The sequence below is a fragment of the Caretta caretta genome, chromosome 1 (genome assembly GCF_965140235.1).
Source record: "Caretta caretta isolate rCarCar2 chromosome 1, rCarCar1.hap1, whole genome shotgun sequence".
In the NCBI taxonomy this organism is placed as follows: domain Eukaryota; kingdom Metazoa; phylum Chordata; order Testudines; family Cheloniidae; genus Caretta; species Caretta caretta.
In genome coordinates, this window is record NC_134206.1 from 243,875,398 (window position 1) to 243,892,451 (window position 17,054).

Here is a 17,054-nt window from a genome sequence, read left to right on the forward strand (position 1 = left end):
GGGAAGAAAGAGGTGTTTTGAGGAGTTTCATCTCACCACAACCCTCTACCTATGGCATGTTTAATCGGCTCCAGTCCTCAATATGAAGAGTCCTTTCTGAACACAGCTCCCTTGGCTACTAATATGGAATGTGATCATTTGGCCTTAGTGTTCCTTTCACACATGACTAATACCTTTAAACAGTGCCAGTTTTAGTCACTAGTTACTCAGTGATTATGAGAAAGGAAATTCTGATTACCTCAGCATTTACCCAGAGCACTTCTGGGAACAGCATGCAGAGATTTACCCACCCTACAGGGAGATGTGTTGTAGAAGGAAGCCATACAAATTTAACATTTTCATTAAGGCAGCTACTTTGTCCTATTAGGAAAGACAGCACACACCATATACCCCCATTGCTATAATTTGGAATGGGCAGCCATCTCTCACTGCCACCTTGTCAGTGCTACTGAGGAGAAGCAGACTTTCTCCCCAGAAGTCTTTCAGGTGTCAACAAGTACTGTCTGTAACAATCGTAAGTCAAACCATAAGGAAAAGCCCATATATTCATATACCTTGTGATTCCCTCCCCATATTCTCTGCTAATTCCTTGAAGATCACTATTTCCCACAGACAAGTTTTCCTAAAAGTTTATCTAAGTTATTTGGCCCTTGTTAAGGGCTATATTAAACAGGACACTTAACATGAGAACCCAAACTTCTAAGGTGTATTAAGAGCAGTTAAGCAGAGCCATGAAGTGGAGGGAATACAAAGAGGCAGAAGAGAATGGGCTGCATGAGACATCAGATCCAAGCAGCAGAAAAAAAAAAACAAAGACGAAGGAGTAAAGGTGTTACACACAAAGAGCCAAGCAGGGCGTACTCAGAAATCGGGTCCTCCTGCCACCAGGCTTGAACGTCACCTGCTCAGATGCACAGTTAAACTTCGCACAGCCTGTGATAAAACAAGAGGGAAGAACAGAGAAAGGAGAGGAGAAGAGACAGAACACAACTACAAGATGTTAGCAACTTGAGGTTGGATGGGTGAAATGCAGTAACACAGCACACAAGAACAAGCCTCAAGACATGGAGTAGGGGATATGTACACAGTACAAGGAACAAGGACTCTTCCTCCACTCTTAGGTCAAATTTGTTTGTTTTTTTACTAAAACAGTGCTACCTTCCAATACCTAATCCATTAGGAATAAGGCTGCACTCCACAGGTGAGTCTAAATCCTGGCAAAGGCATTCTCTCAATTACATAAGACACTGCACAACTTCAGGACACAGGAAGTTACAGATTAGTAGCCCCAATATTTCCGAAACAGGTTAGTGGAGAAGGGGAAGAGAATCCTCAGAATGAAAAGTTTCTGAAGGAGCGGCTTTCCATCTTCCATTCTTTTGCTTGTTGATCTTTTTTTTCTATCAATGTCTACATTTTACTCCAAACTGTAATTCAGACAAAACACACCAGCAGCTTCTTGACACTGCTGCATTCAACTAGTCTCATGGGAACATTTACAAATATAAGATATTTGTAAAATAGCTTATAGGGAAAAATCGAACAATTGTGAATCACAGAAATGAATAAAGGAATACACAAATAGACCAACAATCCCTAATGAGTGGAAGAAAGGAGGCCCCCTAATACCAAGCAGAGCCTTCCAGAGACTAGTTAAAGCTCTAATAGCTTAGCAGAAGGATAAAAGCCCAGTCTGAGGGCTACAAGGAAAAGAGTGCTATTAACTACCCCCTTCCACTGTGTGCTCATATTTTACATCCCTATCCCCAGAATTTTTTGGCCAATATAACTGCAGAGTTAGCTGCATTTTCTGAAGGGTTTTTTTCACCCTCTTCAGGTTTTTCTAACCTTTCAGTGCTGCCATTAGAGCAGAAGGGGCAGTATGTTACCCCTTTATTACCTCACCTCTAATTTTCCCAACCTGAAAACTTAGAAATCTAACTGCAAATAGTGTGCTAGGCCTCACAAAGAGACAGACTAACACCCTGATCAGTCTCTAAGCACAGGCCATACCCTGAAGTCAATCCACTGTATTTTGAGGCTGAGAACTCCCTGGTATAAGACTTAGCATTAATTCCATAGAAGTTCTTACCTTGGCCTGGTGCAGAAAGGCTTGGTACCGAAATAGCACCATCACTGGTAAAGGCAGAGTAGAGATTCTCACTAGAAGGAGATGGTTTAAGGGGCTGTAACAGATGGTTTTGTCCAGTCTCTGGGACGTTTCCAGGAGGATGAAGGGTCTGCTGGGGGGGCAAGACTGAAGGGGCACTCTGAGAAGACAGGTTACCTATAAAAAGAAATAAGAATCAGGACACAGGACAATATAGATATTCAGCTTCCCCACTTCACCTCAGAGGCTTTTCTACTGTTCCCATTGGACAGAAGGAAGTGTGTCTAGAGCTGATGAATGCTTGGGAGTTTTAGCAGGAAAAATCTGCAGTGAGTAAATAAGAACTAAAATCCATCACTGGGAGGAACTTGTAGGAGTGATAAGGGAGAAATGCTGAGACTGTACGATCAGCAGGAAAACCCAAGGAAAGGGCCTTTATCCTTTTACAAGGATTCTTATATCTAGATTATCATGCCTTACCAAGGCTACAGAGGTGACTTTGCCATTGCTGAAAAAGGAGCCAGAAGTGGAATTTGGAATAACTGGTTTTTAGAAAGGCCTCTAATTACAGCCCTGTTCTGCCTCACTATGTGTCAAGATAGCTCATCCATTGCACGTAAGAGCAGAATTAAGCAGTGCAGGTGACGGAGCATGAGGAGAAAAGGTATCATTACTTTGACAGATGCCAGTCTATTACTGAGAATCTTGTTTTGAAAGCAAAAAGACTGCTTTACAGTAGTTTTAGCTTGTCATAAATATAAAGGGAAGGGTAACAACCTTTATGTATGCAGTAACATCAAATCCCTCCTGGCCAGAGGTACAGAATCACTTATGTGTAAGGGGTTCATCAGTTCAATTAACCTAGTTGGCACCTGACCAGAAGGACCAATGGGGGAAAGAAGGTACTTTCAAATCTGCGGGGGAGGTTTTGTTTGTGCTTTTTGTTTTGTTCCCTCTCCGGACAAAGAGAGACCCAGCTCCTAAAAAGATCCTGAACTGATACATCTAAAATTACAGAAATTGTAAGTAATAGCAAGGAAATGTGTTAGATTATCTTTTGTTTTAGTGTGTGAATTTTCCCTATATTAAGAGGAAGTTTTATTCCTGTGTTTTGTAACTGGGAAGCAGTGTCCAGAGGGGAGTCCTCTGTGTTTTCAATCTTTTTATTTACCCTGTAAAGTTATCTTCCATCCTGATTTTGCAGGAGTGATTCTTTTCCTTTTTTTTTTTTATAAAATTCTTCTTTAAGAACCTGATTGATTTTAAGTGTCCTAAAAACTAGGGATTTGGTATGTGCTCACTTTGTTAATCTCTTGACTGATATATTATTCTCAAGCCTCCCCAGGAAAGGGGATGAAGGGGTTTGGGGGGATATTTTGCAGGAGGTAGGGCTCCAAGTGGCCCCTCCCTGAATGTTTGTTTAAATCACTTGGTGGTGGCAGCAATACCGTCCAAGGACAAGGAAAGGAATTTGTGCCTTGGGGAAGTTTTTTACCTAAGCTGGTGGAACATAAGCTTAGAGGGTCTTTCATGCAGGTCCCTACATATGTACCCTAGAGTTCAGAGTGGGCAGGGAACTCTGACATAGCTCATTCATTGGTATGGAGATTCATCTTCTGTTCTGTGAGCCCTTTACATCAGAATACACCGCTCACATAACACTCCCCAGAGAAGATATGACAGCAGGGATTTTTGCATCTCATTCTTAGAATAGTGAAATATTTAAACAAGTCTTTGGGAGTGTCATCTATAAATCTGATCTTTTAAAAAAAATAGTTTGGTGTTATCATGTGAGAAGCTGACAGCACTGGAGATTGAAAAATCCTACTTATCCACAAAAGAGATATAGACAGTGCAAGCTTTCCCAAAATACCCTGCCAATGCACTACAACCTTGACCTGGAGGCACCTCTTCTGTCAGTAAAATGGACAATGGATACTGAACTTCCATTCAATCCTTAGTCTTCGTACTGAGATACTAACAGGCAGGCCAAGTAATGCTAAAATTGCTCGGTGCACCACGAACCCATTTCACAAAGATCACTGATGCAGTTTGTGGAAAGAAAATTCACTTGCTGAAGATACATGCCCTGCCGTGTCCTGTGGACTCTGCAGCCAGAACATAACAGCCACTTCAACAAATATTTCCATTCACAACGCTGGCCTTCCCATATTGATGTGCTCAATGGCATTCAAGGGGTTTTAAGAGGGATTTTCGCATGTGCTGGGGAAGGAACTTTGATTTTCATGGACCTATTTCTCTGACTACTGTTAGTTAGGAAAACTGTTGTGTGTTTTAATAAGAATGGCTTCCCTCATAATCCATCTTTTTCCTCATTTAATCCTGTAATTACATGAAATGCTTAATTTGTGACACTGCAGTCACTTCCACAGCAGACTGATGTCAAAAATGAGATTATAACATCGAGACGAGATGCTGTGCTGTTAAGCACCTATTAAAAGAAAATAAAAGACATCTGCAACAGCAGTCAAAGGAACAGAAATACCACCAAGTACAGTTGTCTACTGCAACTTTAGCTCCACTGTGAAAGTCCATCTTTAAATGTGACGAGAACAAGCAGGAATTAAACAGGAGGGATCAAGAGGTCCTCCTAAAAATAAGTTTGCCTGGCTGTTTCCCTATGCTTTAGAATTCATCCTTTGACACTGGAATCCCCAGCTCTTGCCAGCAGAAGCACTATGACTGGTCTCTACAGAATGCATACCTATAAAAATCAATTAAGAGTGCAACTACGGTTTTGAAAATGCTCTTCCAAGAAAGACAATGTATTTGAATTCTAATCTTAAAATTAGGGCTGTCGATTAATCGCAGTTAACTCACATGATTAACGCTAAAAAATTAATTGTGATTAATCACAGTTTAAATTGCACTGTTAAACAATAGAATACCAATTGAAATGTATTAAATATTTTTGGATTTTTTTCTAAATTTTCAAATATATTGATTTCAATTACAACAGAATACAAAGCGTACAGTGCTCACTTTATATTATTTTTATTACAAATATTTGCATTGTAAAAATGGCGAAGAAATAGTATTTTTCAATTCACCTCATGCAAGTACTGTAGTGCAATCTCTATCGTGTAAGTGCAACTTACAAATGTAGATTTTTTTACATAACTGCACTCAAACACAAAACAATGTGTAAAACTTTAGAGCCTGAAAGTTCACTCAGTCCTACTTCTTGTTCAGACAATCACTAAGACAAACAAGTTTACATTTGCGGGAGATAATGCTGCCAGCTTCTTATTTACGTCACCTGAAAGTGAGAACAGGCGTTCGCATGACACTTTTGTAGCCAACATTGCAAGGTATTTACATGCAAGTTATGCTGAACATTCATATGCTCCTTCATGCTTTGGCCACCATTCCATCCTGATGATACTCGTTAAAAAAATAATGCATTAATTAAATTTGTGACTGAACTCCTTGGGGAGAGAATCGAATGTCTCCTACTCTGTTTTACAAACATTCTGCCATATATTTCATGTTATAGCAGTCTCGGGTGATGACCTTGGGTGCAAATTTGACAAAGCACAAAGAAGGTACCAATGTGAGATTTCTAAAGATAGCTACAGCACTGGACCCAAGGTTTTAGAATCTGAAGTGCCTTCCAAAACCTGAGAGGGAATAGGTGTAGAGCATGCTTTCAGAAGTCTTAAAAGAGCAACACTCTGATGCAGAAACTACAGAACCAGAACAACCAAAAAAGAAAATCAACCTTACTGCTGGTGGCATCTGACTCAGATGATGAAAACGAACATGCATCAGTCTTCACTGCTCTGGATGGTTATTAAGCAGAACCTGTTATCAGCATGGACGCATATCCTAGGGAACAGTGGTTGAAGCATGAAGGGACATGAATCGTTAGTGCATCTGGCACATAAATATCTTGCAATGCCAGCTACGTAAGTGCCATGCAAATGCCTATTCTCACTTTCAGGTGATATTGAAAACAAGAAGCAGGCAGCATTATCTCCTGCAAATGTAAACAAACTTGTTTATCTGAGTGGTTGGCTAAACAAGAAGTAGGACTGAGTGGACTTGTAGGCTCTAACTTTTATATTGTTTTATTTTTGAATGTAGTTATTTTTTGGACAATTCTACTCTTGTAAGTGTAATTTTCATGATAAAGAGATTGCACTATAGTACTTGTATTGGGTGAACTGAAAATACTATTTCTTTTGGATTTTTTACAGTGCAAATATTTGTAACCATAAATATAAAGTGAGCACTGTAAAAAGTGAGCACGTTGTATTCTGTGTTGTAATTGAAATCAACATTTGAAAATGTAGAAAATATCCAAAACTATTTAAATAAATGGTATTCTATTATTGTTTAACAGTGCGATTAATCAAGATTAATTTTTTTAATCACTTGACAACCCTACGAAAAAAAACAAAGTGGCCAGTGAGACTACAAAACACCATTAGTAAGGGTTATAAGAACAAGGCCATTCTTCAAGACCAGACTGAGAGGAACTTAGAAGACTCATATGCTGTGCAAAAACAGTGAGATGTACAAACCCAGATGAGACTCTCAGTGAGTCAGATTCCTCAGAGACAGGCAAGAGATCACCTCAACCAACCACCCCATCAATCTGTGGGTTGAGGGTGTCCCATGATCTATTGTAAAAAGAGTTAAGGCAGAATCAAAAGGTACTAATAAACCATCTGCCCTGCGTGTCACATTGGTACCGAAACCTGAGGGTGCCTTACCTAGCAGCTGAGGGCTCTTATTACCCTGGGAGCTGCTGCGACTGGATTTGCTGCCTTTTCCTTTAGTAGGTCTCCTCCTCCTCCCTGAGAGAGGAGCAGCTGGGGGGATGATTACTGCAGGGGGAACCTTTCCCAGTTTGGTGTACAGCAATTCAATCTCTTGCTTCTGACGACTCTGCAGCTCCTGGATCTCTTTATAGTGCCTAAAGAGTTAAGAGCATGAATAAGAACTTAACAGTCCTGTCCCACCCCATTGAACTGCTTTCTTTCTGAGGGTGGAAAATCTTGGCCACAATTAACAAGCTGGATGCCCATGACACACACACAAAAATCACTTGCTCCATTCCCCTTATAAAAATTGTAACATTGGCTAGAATTCTGACGTACAGTTTGCCTGTTATAGCATAGCAATGATAAAGCCAGGAAGGGGAGCAAGGGTAGATCATCAATAAGGTCTGGAGCTTCAGCATAAACACTGTAGGGCTGGCAAGATTCACACTCACTTTCCCAGACATGAGGGCTTTGAAATTTCCACTAGGCTTGGTATGGTCTCAGCGTCTTCTGATGTTTTATATGTACAAGATCCAAAACTGCCAGCTATCCTTAAAAATACACACACACGCGCATGCACGCACAAGTCTAGCCTACCTTAGAAAATAACACAAGAACTCAGGCAGCTCAGTTTTCTCTGACATCTTTACCCCTATCCCTGTGGGCTCAGGATAACATTTTCAAGTGCCCTTAGGTAGTTTAGGAACCTAAGTTCCATTTTCAAAGGAGACTTTGGAACCAGACTGTGTCAACTTGTGATACACAAGAGGTATCAGTTAAAACTGAGCATAAAAAGTATGGGTGTGTATAGAAAAATACAGTTACTTTCTCGTAACAGTTCTTCGAAATATGTTGCTCATGTCCATTCCAATTAGGTGCGTGCATGCTGTGTGCAGTCATTGGAAAGTTTTTCCCCTAGCAGCACCCATCGGGTCGGCTGTGGAGCCCCCTGGAGTGACGCCTTTATGGTGCTTGATATACCACTCTGCCGACCAGGCACCTCTTCAGTTCCTTCTTGCCGGTTATTCCGACAGAGGGGAAGGCGGGTGGGTTTGGAATGGATATGAGCAACATCTCAAAGAACAGTTACAAGAAGATGAGTAACCATTTTTTCTTCAAGTGATTGTTCATACCGATTTCAATTAGGTGACTCCGAAGCCCTACCTAGGCAGTGGGATCAGAGTTATGGAATTGCTGACTGGAGCACCACTCTGCTGAAAGCTGCATCATCTCTGGCATGCCGGATGATGGCGTAATGAGAGGTGATTGTATGTACTAAGGACCAAGTTGCTGCCCTGCAGATTTCTTGTATCAGGACCTAGGCCAGGAACACCACTGATGAAGCCTGAGCCCTTGTGGAGTGTACTGTAAGAGCCAAGGCTGGTATTTTTGCCAGCTCATAGCACATACGGATGCATGACGTGATCCAGGAAGATATTCTTTGAGATGAGACCAGAGTCCTTTCATCCAGTCTGCCACCGCTATGAACAACTGGTTTGACTTCCTGTGCTCAATGTAGAAGGCTCGTGCTCACCGAACATCCAGGGAGTGCAGTCTCTGCTCATGGCTACTGGCATGAGGCTTAGGATAAAAAGCAGGCAGGAAAATGTCCTGACTGGTGTGGAAGTGTGACACAACCTTAGGAAGAAAGGACGGGTAAGGTCTGAGTTGCATCTTATACCTGTGGAAAACCACATAAAGTGGGTCTGCGGTAAAGGCCTTTAACTCAGACACCCTCCTTGCTGATGTAATGGCGACCAAAAAGGCTACCTTCCACAACAGATAGAGAAGGAAACAAGTTGCCGGCGGTTCAAATGGGGGCCCCCCGATTAGCCTGGAGAGGAAGGTCCCACACAGGGACAGGCTGTCTGATCTGGGGATGTTGCCATTCCAGACCCTTGAGGAATCGACCAACCATTTTCCACCTGGGTGGAAAGCCAAGATAGCAGCAAAGTGTACCTTTATGGAGGACACTGCCAAGCCTTGCTGTTTCAGGTGCAGAAGGTACTCTAAGCTAAGAGGCATAGGTGCCTGAAGAGGGGGTGTACTATGCTAGTCACACCAACAAGTAATGACAGGTTTCAGAGTAACAGCCGTGTTCGTCTGTATTCGCAAAAAGAAAAGGAGTACTTGTGGCACCTTAGAGACTAACCAATTTATTTGAGCATGAGCTTTCGTGAGCTACAGCTCACTTCATCGGATGCATACCGTGGAAACTGCAGCAGACATTATATACACACAGAGATCATGAAACAATACCTCCTCCTACTCCACTGTCCTGCTGGTAATAGCTTATCTAAAGTGATCATCAAGTTGGGCCATTTCCAGCACAAATCCAGGTTCTCACCCTCCGCCCCCCCCCCCCCACAAACTCACTCTCCTGCTGGTAATAGCCCATCCAAAGTGACAACTCTCCCTACAATGTGCATGATAATCAAGGTGGGCCATTTCCAGCACAAATCCAGGCTCTCTCACCCCCCCACCCCCATACATACACAAACTCACTCTCCTGCTGGTAATAGCTCATCCAAAGTGACCACTCTCCCTACAATGTGCATGGTAATCAAGGTGGGCCATAGCCTGGATTTCTGCTGGACTTCTCCTGAGGAAACTTCAATCCATCGGTGATCTTCCTGATGACACCATCCTGGCCACTATGGATGCAGAAGCCCTCTACACCAACATTCCACACAAAGATGGACTACAAGCCGTCAAGAACACTATCCCCGATAATGTCACGGCTAACCTGGTGGCTGAACTTTGACTTTGTCCTTACCCATAACTATTTTACATTTGGGGACAATGTATACCTTCAGATCAGCGGCACTGCTATGGGTACCCGCATGGCCCCACAGTATGCCAACATTTTTATGGCTGATTTAGAACAACGCTTCCTCAGCTCTCGTCCCCTAAAGCCCCTACTCTACTTGCGCTATATTGATGACATCTTCATCATCTGGACCCATGGAAAAGAAGCCCTTGAGGAATTCCACCATGATTTCAACAACTTCCATCCCACCATCAACCTCAGCCTGGTCCAGTCCACACAAGAGATCCACTTCCTGGACACTACAGTGCTAATAAACAATGGTCACATAAGCACCACCCTATACCGGAAACCTACTGACTGCTATTCCTACCTACATGCCTCCAGCTTTCACCCTGACCACACCACACGATCCATCGTCTACAGCCAAGCTCTGCGATACAACCGCATTTGCTCCAACCCCTCAGACAGAGGCAAACACCTACAAGATCTCTGTCAAGCTTTCTTACAACTACAATACCCACCTGCGGAAGTGAAGAAACAGATTGACAGAGCCAGAAGAGTTCCCAGAAGTCACCTACTACAGGACAGGCCTAACAAAGAAAATAACAGAACGCCACTAGCCGTCACCTTCAGCCCCCAACTAAAACCCCTCAACGCATTATTAAGGATCTACAACCTATCCTAAAGGATGACCCAACACTCTCACAAATCTTGGGAGACAGGCCAGTCCTTGCCTACAGACAGCCCCGCAACCTGAAGCAAATACTCACCAACAACCACATACCACACAACAGAACCACTAACCCAGGAACTTATCCTTGCAACAAAGCCCGTTGCCAACTGTGCCCACATGTCTATTCAGGGGACACCATCACAGGGCCTAATAACATCAGCCACACTATCAGAGGCTCGTTCACCTGCACATCCACCAATGTGATATATGCCATCATGTGCCAGCAATGCCCCTCTGCCATTTACATTGGTCAAACTGGACAGTCTCTATGTAAAAGAATAAATGGACACAAATCAGATGTCAAGAATTATAACATTCATAAACCAGTCGGAGAACACTTCAATCTCTCTGGTCACGCAATCACATACATGAAGGTCGCTATCTTAAAACAAAAAAACTTCAAATCCAGACTCCAGCGAGAAACTGCTGAATTGGAATTCATTTGCAAATTGGATACTATTAATTTAGACTTAAATAGAGACTGGGAGTGGCTAAGTCATTATGCAAGGTAGCCTATTTCCCCTTGTTTTTTCCTACCCCCCCCCTCCCCCGACGTTCTGGTTAAACTTGGATTTAAACTTGGAGAGTGGTCAGTTTGGATGAGCTATTGCCAGCAGGAGAGTGAGTTTGTGTGCGTGTGTGTCCGTCCCCGGGGAAAAAAAAGAAAAAAAAGGGGGGGGGGGTGAGAAAGCCTGGATTTGTGCTGGACATGGCCCACCTTGATTACCATGCACATTGTAGGGAGAGTGGTCACTTTGGATGAGCTATTACCAGCAGGATAGTGAGTTTGTGTGTGTGGTTTTTGGAGGGGGATGAGGGGGTGAGAAAACCTGGATTTGTGCTGGAAATGGCCCAACTTGATGATCACTTTAGATAAGCTATTACCAGCAGGACAGTGGAGTGGGAGGAGGTATTGTTTCATGATCTCTGTGTGTATATGTCTGCTGCAGTTTCCACGGTATGCATCCGATGAAGTGAGCTGTAGCTCACGAAAGCTCATGCTCAAATAAATTGGTTAGTCTCTAAGGTGCCACAAGTACTCCTTTTCTTTTTACCAAGAAGTAAATCTTTTCCACTTTGCTAGATATGTGGCTGTAGTAGAGGGCTTCCTGCTGCCGAGTAGGACCTCCCTTAGCTATTCTGAGCACAGAAGCACCATGGGGTTCGTCCATGAAGCTTCCAAGCCATGAGGTGGAGGGACTGCAGGTTGGGGTGATGAAGAGGACTGTGGACCTGAATGATGGGTCGGGTAGGAGAGGTAACGGATCAGGGCATCCCCTGAGTTCCAGGAGCGTGGTGTACCAATGTTGTCGAGGCCACGTTGGTGTCACCAGAATTATCTCTGCCCCGTCCCTGCAGACCTTAAGTAGGACCTTGTACAGATGAGGGAATGGGGGAAAAGGCATAGAGCAGGCAGCCTCCCCAGGGTAGCAGGAACGTGTCAGTGATTGAGCCTGGGCTGTGTTCTGCTCCTTCCACAAACATCGGGCACTTTCTGTTGCTCCAGGTGGCAAACAGATCGACCTGATGATACCCCCACCTTTGGAAGATGGAGAGTATGACATCCGGGCGGATGGACCACTCGTGATTGCAGAGGGACCTGCTGAGGTGGTCCGCCAGTACGTTCTGAACTCCTAGTAGATAGGATGCTTCCAGGTGAATGGAGTGAGCTATGCAAAACTCCCACAGCCAGAGGGCTTCCCAACATAGGAAGTAACGTAATGTAATTGTTGATGTAAAACATAGCAGTGGTGTTGTCAGTCAGAACTGCTACGCACTGACCTTGTAGTCGGGCCTGAAAGGTCTGGCATGCTAGTCGCACTGTCCTCAGCTCCTTGATGTTGTTACGGATGTAGAGCTAGTCCTGCAACCGAAGGCCCTGCTATTGGAGGTCTCCCAAATGCACACCCCATCCCAGAGCTTACGCATCCATTACTAGGGACAAGGAGGGCTGTTGAAGGGGACTCCTTCGCACACCATCTGAGGGTCGAGCCACCACTGAAGGGACTCTGGCACCTGCCCCAGCACTGTAACCACTGAGTTCAGGCTGTTGCGTCCCAGGCAATAGGCTGAAGGCAGCCATGCCTGTAGAGGTCTGAGCCTCAGTCTGGCGTGCCGGGTCACATAAGTGCAGGCTGCCATGTGGCCGAGGAGACTCAAGCATCCCTTTGCTGTAGCGGTTGGGTATTGCCTGAGGCCTTGAATGAGGTTCCTCATGGCTTGGAATCAGGATTCTGGCAAAAGTGCTCTTGCCTGAACCAAGTCTAACACCACCCCAATGAATTCTATTCTTCGGGTCAGTGACAAGGTTGACTTGTTCAAGTTGAGGAGGAGACCCAGTCTCTCGAATGTGGATCTGACCAATCGGACGTGAGAGTCCACCTGCCCCCTGGTGCGGCCCCAAAGCAGCCAGTCATCAAGGTAGGGAGATACCTGCACCTACCTCCAATGAAGGAAAGCAGCCACGACTGACATGCACTTAGTGAACACTCTGGGGGCTACTGAGAGGCCGAATGGAAGGACCGTAAATTGACAATGTTTGTGTTCAACCACGAATCGTAGGAATCATCTGTGTGCAGGCCAAATAGCTATATGGAAGTACGCGTCTTTCATGTCAAGGGCGGCGTACCAGTCTCCCGGATCCAGAGAAGGGATAATTGTGCCCAGGAAGAACATGTGGAACTTCAACTTTACCACGAACTTGTTGAGTCCTCACTGACCTACAATGGGTCTGAGACCCCCCTTGGCTTCGGGGATTAGGAAGTATCGGGAATAGAATCCTTTGCCCCATAGCTCCTGAGGAACCTCCTCCACCGCTCCCATGATGAGGAGTACCCACATCTCCTGGATAAGGAGTTGCTCAAGAGAATGGTCCCTGAAGGGAGGGTAGGAGCAGAATTGGAGGGAAGATCCCACTTCTACTGTACGGAGAACCCTGAAGTCATTTGGGCCCAAGCATGGTAGAAGTGGGACAGATGATTCAAGAAAGACTGGGAAGGATCCGGAATTGTGGCTGGTGCGCTGTCCTCAGGCACACCTTTAAAAGGCCTGCTTTGAACCAGATGATGGTTTAGTCAGGCCCTGCCCCTGCCCGGATGCGGGGTGGGAAGGCTTGTGTCTGCCATTCCTGTCCCCTCTTCTATAAAAGTCCTGCCTCAGCCAAGGAGCATAGGAGAGCTGCTGCTAAGGCTTGAAATCTTTACATTGGGTTGCCGGGTGTACATACCCAAGGATTTCATGGTAGCCCTGGAGTACTTCAGGCTATGCAGCCTAGAGTCAGTCTGCTCTGAAAACAGACCTGCCCCATCAAAAGGCAGGTCCTACATGGTCTGTTGAGCCTCGGGCAGAAGGCCCGAGGCCAGCAGCTATGAGCTACACCTCATGGCAATACCAGAGAACTAGGTGCGTGCCGTTGAGTGTGCAGCGTCCAGTGAGGCCTGTGAAGAGGTCCATGCCACCGCCTTGCCCTCCTCCACTATTGCTCCAAACTCCTCTCTGGACTCTGTTGGCACCAGCTCCTGGAACTCGTTGTTCAAGTTTAAGGAATTGAAGCTGTATCTACTCAGAATTGCCTGCTGGTTGGCAATCCTGAGTTGCAACCCCCACACAGAATACACTTTGCGCCCAAATAAATCTAGGCGCTTGGCATCCTTGGTCTTAGGCCCTGGGTCTTGTTGTCCCTGCCTCTCCTTATAATTTACTGCAGCCACAACCAATGACTAAGGCTGTGGGTTTGTGAAGAGGTATTCTTACCCCTTAGATGGGACAAAATACTTCCTCTTCACACCCTTCGCAGTGGGAGGGATGGAGGCCAAGGCCTGCCAAATTGTCTTAGCATTGGTCTGTATAGTCTTAAGGAGAGGTCGAGCCACCCTTGACAGGCCTTCTGGGGCCAGGATGTTGACCATCGGGTCCTCAGTCTCCACCACCTCCTCGGCCTGCATATTTCACGCCACCCTGTGAAGGAAGTACTGGTGAGTACGACTGTCTATGGGGGGGGCGGTCCAGAGATGGAGGTGCCTGCAACTGCCTCATCCAGGGAGGATGACGAGGAGGCTAATGGAGGAACAGGGTCCTCCTGACCCTCTTGGTCTCCAGGGGCCTCGTGTCCTGCCTCTGTCAGGGCCAACCACACCTGGATCAGGCTTAGGAACCGGGGTTGGTTCCAGGGGAGGTGGTGCCGAGGAGGTACCCGTCGCACTCCTAGGGGTGGGGTGACTGGCGGATGCCTCCAGCACCCACGGTTCAAAGGCCACCAAATAGGAACCCTTGGACTGGGCACTTTGGGCCTGGTGGTATACACACAGGGTCCAAAATTTCCACTGCACTGGGCTCTGCCACTGCACAGGCCATGGCCCTGCCCTCACCTCAGGCTTTCCACAGCTTGACTGGTGCAGCCCCGCTCTAAGTATCTAGACCCCGTCTCTGAGTCCAAAGATGGGGACCAGGACTGCGATGGCCAGGAGCAGTGCCTGGGATAACCAGTGCCAGGAGCGGGACCTTCTGTGCAGCGGGGATCAGTATCGCTATCAGGAGCACTGGCATGTCCTGGAGCCATGCCGAGGGATTCCACCAGCGGTGCTGAGGGACGAAGCATCGCCGGTTTGCCTCAAGACAGTACCACACATTGTGGTACCAGAGGCTTGGCTCGAAGGACTGGGGACCACGGTGCTATCATGGCGATGAGGTCCCTCACGGCCTCAAAGGTGTCTGGGGAGGATGGCAATTCCACCTCCTCAATTACCTAGCTCGGAGAGTCCAACAGCACCAGACTCGATGGTCCCCCTTGCGGAACCAAAATTGACGGTGCTGGCTCCAAAGTCTACGGCCCTGGGTGCTCCACTCTGGGACATATCCCATTGGCCGGCTCCGAAGGGGTGGGTCTCTGAGTCTGAGATCCTCTCCTCCCCTGCTTCTGGTGCCACTTCTGCATCAGGGAATGGGACCGGTGCCAGCTCAATCCCACAGGTTTCGGCACCGGTGAGTAGCCATGCCACAGATCTCTCCCAGAGTCTTTCCACAGTGCCGCTTCTACCACTGCCACTGGGGCGCTGTGCACCCATGAGTTTGGTGCCGGGAGTTGCCGTGCCGATGTAGGTTGCAGTTTAAGTGCCGCCTCCATAAGGAGCTGCTTGAGGCAAAAATCTCACTCCTTTTTTTGTTCTGGAGTGAAACCCTGTACAAATCCTGCACTTGTCCGCTTTGTGTGGTTCCCCCATACACTTTAAGCAAGCGTCGTGGGGGTTGCCCGTTAGCATGGTCTTGTTGCAGGACTTGCAGGGTTTGAACCCTTGGGACTTAGGCATACCCTGAGTCCCAACGGAGAACGTGGTGGGGGTGCAGGGGAAGACCCCCCACTACCAACCGCTATCTGCTGTAACAACCAAAAACACTAAAACTAAACTGAACAAGGATAGGAATAACTGAACTAACTAAACTGAAAGCTAGGGAAAGAGGAGAGCTTGCTAAGCAAGTCACTGCAGTTCCAACGACCATCACCGGCGGTAAAAAGGAACTGAGGCGGCACTGGGTCGCGCAGGGTCCTCTATTGAGCTCCATGAAGGTGCCACTCCAGGGGGCTCCACAGCCGACCCAACAGGCACTGCTAGGGTAAAAGCTTTCCAATGACTGTGCACATGGTGCACACACACTCTTTAGGAGCAATCCCTTGAAGAACCACCATCACATTCATCTAATCAGTAAACTAATTTTACCCTATGTGAAAAAACTCTGGCAATTACTACAGAAAAATATATTTAATAGAGTCTCATTCTAAAAATCAGTCCTTTTTCCTCCTTCCTTTATGAGAGCTCTGACCTGCCGTACAGAGGAGAGATTCACAATAAGCAACTGTTACAGTTCACGCATCAAACAACATTCTCAAAGAAGAAATCTTACTTTTCCCGCAACCGGCGTAGCTCTGATTTCAAGTCTTCATCTTCAATATCTGACTCGTCGCTGCTCATGTAGGAAGAATTCAATGAGTTGCTAAAGCTTTGGATGGGGAGGCTGATTTTTGAACCCAGTGGTTGACGAGAGTCTGGGCTACCTGAGCCATCATCCAGTTCCTTTGCCACTCCACTCAGGAAGGCGGCCTCCAGATCAGATGATGGCCCATTCATAAGTGGAGACTCCCTGGACTCCACCAATTCTGGCACTTCTTTCTCTGGAGACATGGATGGAGGAAAAACTTGTTCTGAATCCACAGAAAGAGGAAGAGTCATTGGGGGTTCTTTCTCCACACAAGTGACCTCATCTTGTGTCCTGGACACAGAAAAGCGACCCACTTGGTCCGTTGTTGTTGTCACTTGAAAGCGCCCAACCTTAGTTGGCTGCCCAGCCTCTGACGGCAATTGTATGGCAGGAAATGTCTGTGAAACAACACCATCTGTCACATCTAAGGAGGTACCAGTGGTAGCTTCTGTTGTCCCACTGGAAGTCTGCTTCACAAGCGTACTCTCTGGACTGCTGCCAGACAAAGATAAATCAGAGGAGGTTGTCTCAAAATGCACAGGCTTAGTTTCTTCAGGTTTACCATCACCCTCTCTCAGTCCATTATCCACTGCCACAGACACCTAGAAGTGATTGAAACACTAAGTGAGCACAGCAATATAAAACAGGCTCTAGCTGACCTCTATGGTCAGAAACATG

The 17,054-nt window shown here is 46.1% G+C and overlaps 1 protein-coding gene across 17 annotated transcripts in view; it reads right to left on the minus strand.

The window, feature by feature from the left end:
- WNK1 (WNK lysine deficient protein kinase 1) overlaps positions 1-17,054 on the minus strand; it is a 171,945-nt gene that overhangs the window by 8,541 nt on the left and 146,350 nt on the right. For 7 of the 17 annotated variants that reach the window (XM_048828871.2, XM_048828844.2, XM_048828831.2 and 4 more), the window contains 4 exons: positions 16,302-16,978; positions 6,850-7,052; positions 2,093-2,287; positions 841-933 (listed from right to left, as the gene is read on the minus strand). In XM_048828871.2, the coding sequence (XP_048684828.2) occupies positions 841-933; positions 2,093-2,287; positions 6,850-7,052; positions 16,302-16,978 (1,168 nt within the window). The remainder of the gene's footprint in view (positions 1-840; positions 934-2,092; positions 2,288-6,849; positions 7,053-16,301; positions 16,979-17,054) is intronic. The other 10 variants (XM_075122443.1, XM_048828911.2, XM_048828893.2 and 7 more) reach the window with 2 other exon arrangements.